Source organism: Diaphorina citri, unplaced genomic scaffold (assembly GCF_000475195.1).
Source record: "Diaphorina citri unplaced genomic scaffold, Diaci psyllid genome assembly version 1.1 scaffold952, whole genome shotgun sequence".
Lineage (NCBI taxonomy): Eukaryota > Metazoa > Arthropoda > Insecta > Hemiptera > Psyllidae > Diaphorina > Diaphorina citri.
In genome coordinates, this window is record NW_007378383.1 from 30,771 (window position 1) to 41,909 (window position 11,139).

Genomic DNA, 11,139 nt, shown 5'->3' on the forward strand with positions numbered 1-11,139 from the left:
CTTCATAACATCAGGTTCTATGTAGCTAGGAATATATATTAGGAAAATAGAAAGTAAAAGCTCTGGTTTTTTGATTTTGACAATCTGAAAACCAGAAAACAGGCAAGAAACAAGAGAACACAGTAATTTACTCGATATTTTTAAACAATAGATACCTATATTTGTGTCATTTAAATAGATTTATTTATAAAGGTTTGTACAATATTGAAAAATATTTACAGGAAAGGATGAAACACATTACCATATCGTCACGTGAGCTGACGTGACGTGATAGTAGTTTCTTCGCAGTTTTAATTTTATTCTAAGTTGAACTTATTCAATCCCTACATCCCTAAATTCCCTACTCTGAACAGACCTTGCTGTAAAAAACATAACTTTGTCCTTCTCAAGTTTCCCATTCCGATACCGAGATATTGTTTAATTTAGCCTTTCATCTACATTTTCCTATACATACCTGTACAATACTTATTTATTTAACTACATTGTAATTAGGAGACCATCACGTTTTCGTACACGTCAAATCCAGTGGAATTTTACTAGTCAGCCTCCCATCCAAATTGTTCCCGTCCAGAATCAGGTTAACATTGTTGGTCACTATACTAACATTGATATCATCTCTCACGTCTTCCCTCTCCCCTTCAGACGAAGGTCTGTCTTCAGCCGGCCCCGAGTTCCTTAAATCCAGCCCTGGTTTCGAACTGGCGAAGTCCACCGTGGAATTGCTACCCGCTTTCACCGATAAGTCTATGGCGGCGTCCTGTATTGGTCCCAGCTCCGGAGGTTTCTTCTCAGGGGTGCTAGGGTTGTTGTTGAGAGGGGCGACAGCTGGGGAGGACGAGATTGATGAAGAGGAAGACGGGGAGCTAGGGCCCATCCGGGATATCCCGGGGGAGGGCATCGGGTTCGTGATGAACGGGAAGAGGAACGTGTTTGGGAGTTGGTGGGGGTTGAACGGGGACGTTGGGGTGAGGAAGGGATTGGGCGCGAGGAAGGGTAGGTGGGCTGCCGCTGACGGGAAGGTCAGGAACCCTGGTCCCGGGCGCGACCAGAAGTCATTTGGGTAAAGCAGCGGCGGTGACAGCATCTCCTTCGGGGACTTGGCGCTGAAGTTGTTATTATCACTGTCCTCCTTGTCATAACGAATCCGCGCAGCCCCCTGACTCTGCTGTGCCTGCTGCTGTTCCTGGAGGAGGCAGTGGATTTTGAACCAGTTGCTGCGACGGCCGTAGCGCGAGCCACTCTTGCTCATGCCCACCATGAGACACTTGCGGAGACGACAGGACTTGCAGGAGGTGCGATTCTTCTTGTTGATGATGCACTCGTTGTTGTTCTTGCATTCTGAGATCGAGGAGAGGTTGTTGTAGGTGCGTCCGAAGAAGGACTGCAATCAGATAGGAACGGGAGGTGTCAAATTAAATGACATAGGTAGGTCAGTATCGAAAACGTCGGAATATTTTGATCAGTAAATTCAAATCGGGTTCAAATAAAGCTACTTTTTTTTAGTAGTCCCTCCACCTCCATCCACCCCTGGTGGACGATTGAAAGGGGGCACCTGCCGGCTATCGCCTCCATTCCCCAAAATAAGGTACTGTCTTGGACATGTGTTTGTAAGAATTGGGCGTCAATACTCACAATACATGAAGACGAAAACATAATAATTATGTAAACCTAACGTAGGTATCCAAGTAGTAGCCTAAAAGAGTCTGAAATTGACTGTAAATCTACAAAGTATTACAAAGCAAATCAAAGCTTACCTTGCAACCCTCACAGGTGAAAGCTCCGAAGTGAAAGCCAGCTGCCGGTTCTCCACACACCCGACATAATTGATTCATCTGAAATCACAAACCAGAATGGGAGATATTAGAAAAGTTAATAAGAGAAAAGAGCACGAATAGGAGAGTGGAACATGAACAAAATAGCATATATCCCTTTGTTGAAAGTTGGTACATGGTCTTAAATTAGTTAAGCGTTATTCGTTGTTTCATTTGTGACAGAACTAAGAGCCTCTTCAGAATTTCGTTACTGATTTCGGCTTCGGAAGCCGGATTTGGCCAAGATATAGAAACCAGGCCTCCGGAAATGGAAACCTAGTGTGAAACCCACTCAGCTACCTTTGTGCCGAGGCGCTTTTTGCCATCAAACCTAATATTGACTTGGGCACCCCTACCCTTCAATAATAAATAAATTCTTCATATAATCAGTAATCATATATAGTTTCTTCGGATTTCATCTCTGTTCTGCCTCTTTCATATTACTTTTATTCTTGGTCTTTTTTGATTTTGGTCTTTTTGATATATTTTCCTGTATCTTTACCTCCTCCATGTCGTTGTTCTTTACCTCTTTCATATCTTCTGTATATCTTTTGCATATATCTTCTTTATACAGCGAACGAGACTGGTTAGACTGCAAGTCCTGCGATTTACTTTTTAATTCTCATTCGAGCAGGATTTTTCTATTCTAATTCTTTTTTCTGTTTTGCACTATCTGGTCATTCTTGCCTATCACAATCATCTTCAATGATTTGAGTTGTTAATTTCTTCTCGTTGAAGTTTGTTAATGGAATCAATGTCCGATCGAAACCATGTGCATCGCGACTACACTTGGCTACTCGCATATATCTCTCTCTAACAATTACATCGATTATCACTAACATTTATTATCATTATTACTACTATGATCATCAATATTAGTAGCACTATTATCATTATTAGTAGGTACTATAAACTATAATGATTACTACTAATGTAGGTATCAGCATTACTACGATTATCATTATTATTAACACCAATAGTAGTATTAGAATCATTCCTATAGTCGGTTTTACTATTATTACTACCACTATCATAATTATCACTATTACTAGTATCTGTTGCTATCATTATCGCTGGTTGTTACAGATTTGCTTGACAGACCGTCTTGATTGGTTGAAATTTTTTGTGTGAAAAAATTCTCGAAGGCGGAGTCTAGTGTTGATTAGGCAGGCAGTGTTATTGCGCGTTGTTACATTTTTGTGCTGTTTGCTTCTATGAGTCTGTCATGCGTGTATACGACGCGACGTGATGTGTGTAAAGCTGTGTCCACACTTAGTCGACACCGTCGATCGACGAGGTGAAGGGGTGAATCTATGTTGTCGATGTTGTGTGGACGGTTCAGTCGACATCGATCGACAACGTCGACTATGTGTGGACTGTGGACACAGCTTTAGGTTAAGTTAACGTGACCAAACAAAGAGGTGAATCTACGTTTTCGAGGCAGTGTACGGTTTTAGTCGACGTTGATCGACCACTTGTGGACGCAGCTTTAGAGGGGTTTTCCAGTGAGGCCACTGTGATCACTGATCATCTTTGACCTGTGATCCAAGCACATCAGAGGAATGTAATTAGAAGATGATCTAATTTTATGAACAGGTTGCTCGGAATATCTGTTTGTTAGTGAAATATCTCGGAATATCTTGGCGCTCAGTACCGTAGGCATTCTTACAATTCGTTACAGCCTGTTCACACTGCACAAATTTTTCTTCGTCCAAAGTTACAATACCAGCCTGGTTGGCTTGGTTGGTAGCGCGTCTGCGGTCTGCCTTGTAAGCGCTAGGCCGCGGGTTCGATTCCTGCCCGAGACGAACTTTATCCTAAACGGATTAGGTTCGTTCTCGGCTGACGTCGACTATGTGTGGACTGTGGACACAGCTTTAGGTTAAGTTAACGTGACCAAACAAAGAGGTGAATCTATGTTTTCGAGGCAACGTACGGTTTTAGTCGACGTTGATCGACTACTTGTGGACGCAGCTTTAGAGGGGTTTTCCAGTGAGGCCACTGTGATCACTGATCATCTTTGACCTGTGATCTAAGCACATCAGAGGAATGTAATTAGAGGATGATCTAATTTTATGAACAGGTTGCTCGGAATATCTGTTTGTTTTGTTAGTAAAGTGGCGCTTGGCACTCAGTACCGTAGGCATTCTTATAATTCGTTACAGCCTGTTCACACTGCACGAATTTTTCTTCGTCCAAAGTTACAATACCAGCCTAGTTGGCTTGGTTGGTAGCGCGTCTGGGGTCTGCCTTGTAAGCGCTAGGCCGCGGGTTCGATTCCTGCCCGAGACGAACTTTATCCTAAACGGATTAGGTTCGTTCTCGGCTGACTTTCTCCTATCCTGTCTTCCTTCTATCTTCGATTTCGGAACTATAAGACCTTAGCAGTTAGTTCCCTCTGTTATTATGTTAAGGCGGTCTCTTCTTGATCCCTCGTCCATTTTACTTTAGGAATATTGCACAGACAGTTTCCTCTATCAAACCTCTTTAAAAATAATCAGATCTTACTCTTACAGATAGGTACTTCAGCTATTATTAGTCAAACCCACCCTGAAACATCCATATCACTTGATGTCCTCGGACAGTCACCCAAGCAATTACTGGTCACGTACGGCGTTACTTAACCTCGGTGTGCTGGCGAGGAGTAACCTGGCCAGACTATAAGACCTGAGCAGCTACAGTTCCCTCTGTTATTATGTTAAGGCGGTCTCTTCTTGATCCCTCGTCCAATTTACATTAGGAATATTGCACAGACAGTTTCCTCTATCAAACCTCTTTAAAAATAATCAGCTCTTACTCTTACAGATATTTCAGCTATTATTAGTCAAACCCACCCTGAAACATCCATATCACTATTGATGTCCTCGGACAGTCACCCAAGCAATTACTGGTCACGTACGGCGTTACTTAACCTCGGTGTGCTGGCGAGGAGTAACCTGGCCATCGTGTGAGATAATTCCCTGATCAAAGGTCCTCAAGAGAGGTCATTAGGTGTCAGGTTATTTACTGAATCCTCAGCTATATTAGAATATCTCTGAACTGGGTTATCTTCCCTGATCAAAGGTCCTCAAGAGAGGTCATTAGGTGTCAGGTTATTTACTGAATCCTCAGCTATATTAGAATATCTCCTGAACTGGGAGTTAGTCCGGCTGATTCAGGTATCTCGCTCGTATAGTGAAGCTACTAACTGAGACCGATCGCTCACGTTCAGGTAGACCTGACAGGTAAACTTGATCAGGTCCGCCTGTCGGGTCTACCTGATGGTGTGTGTGCTCATCAGGTATCAGGTAAACCTGACAGGCGGATCTGATTAGATGTATTTGTCAGGCCTAATACCTGTGATAGTGTGTGTGCTCATCAGGTATCAGGTAAACCTGACAGGCGGACCTGATCAGGTGTACCTGTCTCTGCTTTTAACTCTGCCGGCCGGCCTGCCTAACCTGCCGGCCTACCTGCCTAACCTGCCTGCCTGGCTAGAGCTAGAGACCATCACCCCGGTGTAAAGCAGATACAAAACGATATCTTTTCTTCATTCTGCTAGTTTCGGTGTTAGCTACATTCGGCGATGCTCATCAGGTATCAGGTAAACCTGACAGGCGGATCTGATCAGGTGTATTTGTCAGATCCACCTGATAGTGTGTGTGCTCATCAGGTATCAGATAAACCTGACAGGCGGACCTGATCAGGTGTACCTGTCTCTGCTTTTAACTGTTTTTTTTTCTGCCTAACCTGCCTGCCTGGCTATAGGGCTAGAGACCATCACCCCGGTGTAAAGCAGATACAAAACGATATCTTTTCTTCATTCTGCTAGTTTCGGTGTTAGCTACATTCGGCGAAAGCTAAAGCCGCTACAACAACAACAACAAAGAACACCAACAGGTGTACCTGTCAGGCCTAATGATAGTGAGTGGCTAGCCTTAGACAAAAGCACACCTCTGTAGCTGAAGGGGTTGAAATCCTGGAGGGGAATATTTTTTCAAACTCGATTTTCCAGTTCCCGGATAGTTATGGACGGCAAAAAACTTGAAAGGAGTACTAAAGTACTAAAAAGAGTAATTTTCAAGGGGTTTGACATCACTCTAACTGATGAAGTTTTTAGTGTCTTTGGTGACAGTGGTTTTAACCCTCCATCTGCCGACAAGCTCCCTATTCGAGAATTCCACACAAATAGTGTGGCAGATCTACCGTGGGGTTTGTCGGGGTCAGATTCTGCCTGACTAAATGAACGTGAAATAATATTTATTAGAGACCAGATAACGAATCGCCATAGACCCATAGAGTTCGCTAGAAATATCTCTGCACAATCTGCACATAGATAGGCGACTATTTAGCTCCATAGATAACTAGTAGATACATACATAGATGACTAGTAAATATAGATACGTACTTTGAATTCTAATGCGTGAAGATATTTGATTGGATTTTTTTTTTTTTTTTTTTCATAGGGATGAATTCCACACAAATAGTGTCGCAGATCTACCGTGGGGTTTGTCGGGGCCAGATTCTGCCTGACTAAATGAACGTGAAAGAATATTTATTAGAGACCAGATAACGAATCGCCATAGACCCATAGTGTTCGCTAGAAATATCTCTGCACAATCTGCACATAGATAGGCGACTATTTAGCTCCATAGATAACTAGTAAATACATACATAGATGACTAGTAAATATGTATATACATGGATACGTACTTTGAATTCTAATGCGTGAAGATATTTGATTGGATATTTTTTTTTTTTTTTTTTTTTTCACGGGGAATTCTTAGTTAGATTCTTCTTAGCGCATGGATGGCTTTCTTCAAAGGTTATTTAAATTATTAAATAGGTAAATAAAGCATTTTTATTTAAAAAAAAGTTCGATGGAGGAATGTGTAACAAAGCAGATTTCGTAAAGCAATGATGATTGTGAGTTAGCTTTTGGAAGGTAGTACGCCTGTCTTGTAAGCGCAGGTTTGATTCTCGTCCGGGGCGGATTTTATCAACAGATAAGGTTCCTTATCGAAACGGCTGTCTTTCTCATTTCCTACCTTCCTTCTCTGATCGCTTTCGAAACGAAATAGTTGGCTTTATTTCCAGTCAGCCTGTCTTGAAATTTTTGCACGTGAGTGTAGTATGAGATGAAGCAATAACAGCAGAGATGAGCAGAAACATACCATACTATAGCTGATGAGTCTGTTTAGCCGACTCTTCATAACACATGCTCAATTTTTATTTTTACAAATAAATTAATTTTGTTGTTTTTCTATTAAGATGGGTTAAAATATTACAGATAAAACACCTCATCTAAGGTTTTTTCGTTTGAAATTATGTTGTTGTGCTGCCAAAGTATTTAGTGATATGAGAATAAAGCATTTTTATTTTAAAAAAGTTTGATGGAGGAATCTGTAACAAAGCAGATTTCGTAAAACAATGATGATTGTGAGTTAGCTTGGAAGGTAGTACGCCTGTCTTGTGAGCGCAGGTTTGATTCTCGTCCGGGGCGGATTTTATCAACAGATAAGGTTCCTTATCGAAACGGCTGTCTTTCTCATATCCTACCTTCCTTCTCTGATCGCTTTCGGAACGAAATAGTTGGCTTTATTTCCAGTCAGCCTGTCTTGACATTTTTGCACGTGAGTGTAGTATGAGATAAAGCAATAACAGCAGAGATTTGCAGAAACATACCATACTATAGGTGATGGGTCTGTTTAGACGACTCTTCATAACACATGCTCAATTTTTATTTTTACAAATAAATTAATTTTGTTGTTTTTCTATTAAGATATGTTAAAATATTACAGATAAAACACCTCATCTAAGGTTTTTTCGTTTGAAATTATGTTGTTGTGCTGCCAAAGTATTTAGTGATATGAGGATTCTGATAAGGTTAATATAGGCCGGGTGTCACCAAACACTTTACGTTCACACCTGGTTAACTTGATTATGATTATGCTTCATAAAGTACAAACATAGTGGTATAGACTTAGTTTCTTTTCAGAAAGTAACGGGCTACTTTATTTATTTTAAATGTTTTTAAGTTTTAACGTCACTGTTTAAACTTTAACTGCTAAGTTTTTTTTTTTTTAATGTCGAGGGTTTTTCTTGGAACGTTCCTATGAAATACCCCTAGGTGTTGGCTGAGAACTGGGCATTTTTAAAATTCCGTGATGGAAATTTTGAGGTGAGCGCTTTTAATAATGAACGATAGAGATTGTCCTTTCCCTTGCTACAGAAATAGCAAAGGTTGAGTGCGAAGGGCATCCATTCGTAAAATTTTTGTAGCCAAAACCAAATATCAGCCCAAAGCAATCACCCTAGTTGGGGCTATTTGAGAGGCTGACGAAACATGCCGACCCCGTCTGAACACGGGATAAGGCGAGGAAGGAGAAGATTTTGTCTTTTCTTTGTATTTTGTTCCTTTCTGTTTTCGTACACTGGACCAAAACCAATAAAGAGTCTAAAGCCAGCCACTCACTATCAGGCAGACCTCACAGGTACACCTGATCAGGTCCGCCCGTTGGATCTACCTGATAGTTTGTGTCCTCATCAGGTATCAGGTAGACCTTTTCTACTGAGTGGCTGGCCTAAATAAATATACTTCTGGTATTCTGACATATAAGTCTAACTAATAGGAGGGCATTGATTTTATGTTACTTACCACATCTGTAGAGGCGGATGCCACGGGGGGCGCTCCCCACCAGCGGGCTGGCGTAGCCCCACAATGTCGGTCCATCCCGGAGGGCCATAGTCATGGGGTCATCTAGAGGGGCACCAAATGTGGGGTCGCAGTATCATAAACGCCCAAAGTCGGGCGGCGGGACCGGAACAATTCTTTTTTGTGTGCTACCTAACCTGGCAGTATGGTCCGAAGTCCTGTCCTTTCAGCTGCCTTATTTTAAAAAGCTGTTCGTTTGTTTAACAAGTTTTATTGTGAGATGGTTTGTGAGAATTCTGAGTGTAAGGAAATTATCCAAGTTTGAGCACTTTGAAGAATTGGCGTTAAGTCTAGCTAGGTAGCCTGTTTATACTAGAGGTAATCTTTTGGAGGGATTTAGTTAGGTATTTTGGTATTTATAAAGCTATAGAAGTGTCATTTCGTTAGTTAAAAAGTCACTGTTTCCTTCCTATTACAATTAAAATTGGAATTCTTCACTCAATATTTTAATTTATCTTCAAATTAATTTTATGATCTTAAAGTTGCCAGTTTTATTGATCACAATGATCACTCCTAAAAAGACGTACCTATGTACCAAAGAACGAGTAAAAATCACAAAACTGCAAAAGCAGAAAAAATCACCAACTTAATTGATAAATTCGGAAGATTTTTTAGCTATTGTTTTGATGTTGTTACACGACTTTGATTATTTTAATCCTTCACACTTGAAGATTATTTCACTATTCCGAAAAAGGAGGAAAAAATCGGTAAGTTTATTAAAAAATTCGCGATCTTTTAGGAGACAAAAGATTAAAAAAATTTAGAGCCAAAAAAATTTCGTTCAACTTTTTTTCTGAGAACAAAATCGATTTTGTCAGACAAGACGAGTGCGTGTGATACAATACTAATCAGATGAAGATGAAATTGCCCAGGGGTCGAAGGGGGGACCTCTGATCTTGTAATCTGAGCTCGGGTCTGATTCGTTGATTCTTCTCCGAACCGGTTGCTCTGGACCAATAGGAATCGAGGATCTTCGTGCCGGAAGCTGAGGGCCAAAATTAGTTCCCTGTTCGGACCAAACTCTGGGGAAGATAAGGTGGGATCGCATCTGGAGTGATTTGGTCGAAAATTCAGATTGGGTTTTGTGATATTGGACGGATTAATTGAATCAGTTGACGATGTTGACCAAACCCCCTCGAAGTTTACGGTCTGATGATTCTACGTGAATCAAAGTTTGTTTGTGAATCAAAGAACGAAAGTTTCGAATAATACTAATTTAGTTATTACTATTTTTTATGTTTTTTTTCTCTTATTTTAAATATTTATCTCAGACCGTTTTTAAAAGTTTTACCCTCTTGAACCACAACTTACATGGATAGTGATAAAGTATATTTATCACTTATTAAATGAAGTGACTTTTAGTCGAGTAATCTATTTAGATACGTACCTTTACAATTATACAGATATCTAGTTAATTATGAAGGCAAAATAGGTACCTACCTATTACCAAATACCAACCAATCGGTAATCGGTATCCTTTATCTTTCCCAAAAGATCATTTCGTTACTTAAAGGTACCTACTAGCTCGTATATGTTACACACCAGATTTATTCTAAACAACAACAGTTTGCAGAAACTTTAAGCTGACAGGTGATTGCCTGGAGCAATCTCTTCCATCAAACAAAGGAGTGCTGAGAGTAAAGGTGAGAGGAAAATAATAAATTGAAGCTGACTAAACTTGACGAGTGAAGTGGTTGTCAAAGTGGGCGCCCCCACAGTAGACAAAACCTAAGTGGAACCCTGCAGGCGACGAAAGTTTGATGTAGCGCTGAACTTACTACATAATATAAGGATGTTTTTCTTCTTCTAGTACCATGTTCATTACTGAACGTTGGTAATCAAACTGGCTAATCTTATTGGATCTTGAACCATTTGATATAGGGATGCGTTTGTTGTATACATATATAAGGATTTTGAAGAAGAAAAAAAGTACCCAACTGCAGTTGACAAGTAATATTGCTAAGAGTAGGCTTGCCAAATATCCAAAATGTCGATTCGGGACGCGAATTCGCGAACATAATTGCCAAATCCGCGAACATAATCGCAAAATCCGCGAACAAAATCGCCAAATCCGCGACCATAATCGCCAAATCCGCGAACAAAATCGCCAAATCCGCGAACATAATCGCAAAATCCGCGAAGATAATCGCGAAATCCGCGAACATAATCGCGAAATCCGCAAACATAATCGCGAAATCCGCGAACATAATCGCGAAACCCGCGAACAAAAATTCGTGCCGGAAGCTGAGGGCCAAAATTAGTTCCCTGTTCGGACCAAACTCTAGGGGATATAAGGTGGGATCGCATCTGGAGTGATTTGGTTTTGGCTAAAAATTTTACGAGTGGATACAATTCGCACTCAACCTTTGCTATTTCTTTATCAAGGGAAATTTCAGGCTGGTTTCGATTCCCGCCCGGGGCAGGTTTTATCCTGATGGGATAATGTTCGTTCTCGCAAAGGCTGGCTTTCTCCTATCCTGTCTTCCTTCACTCTTCGATTTAGGGACGATGAGACAGCTCCCTCTATCTAACCTCTTAAAAAAATCATTTCAAGATAAACCCGTCTGTACAATACATGTCTAGATGTGTTTGGAAATCTAACTCAGGATGTCAGTGTTGAATCGTTCTGAGGTG

The 11,139-nt window shown here is 40.8% G+C and overlaps 1 protein-coding gene across 1 annotated transcript; it reads right to left on the minus strand.

Moving 5' to 3' along the window:
* Window positions 1-450: 450 nt before the first annotated feature.
* LOC103513304 (zygotic gap protein knirps) lies at window positions 451-8,852 on the minus strand. Its single transcript, XM_008478122.3, has 3 exons — window positions 8,449-8,852; window positions 1,755-1,832; window positions 451-1,381 (listed from the first exon to the last, which is right to left on the minus strand). The coding sequence occupies exons 1-3, from the start codon at window positions 8,521-8,523 to the stop codon at window positions 500-502; spliced, it is 1,035 nt and encodes a 344-aa protein (XP_008476344.1). The 5' UTR covers window positions 8,524-8,852; the 3' UTR covers window positions 451-499.
* Window positions 8,853-11,139: the final 2,287 nt, after the last annotated feature.

Excerpts from the sequence above, each read along its gene's own strand:
- LOC103513304 (XM_008478122.3), bottom strand. The coding sequence starts at position 8,523 with ATGGACCGACATTGTGGGGCTACGCCAGCCCGCTGGTGGGGAGCGCCC. Across the intron at positions 1,833-8,448 it reads CATCCGCCTCTACAGATGTG|ATGAATCAATTATGTCGGGT; the intron begins GTAAGTAACATA and ends TTGTGATTTCAG. Across the intron at positions 1,382-1,754 it reads TCACCTGTGAGGGTTGCAAG|TCCTTCTTCGGACGCACCTA; the intron begins GTAAGCTTTGAT and ends ATCTGATTGCAG.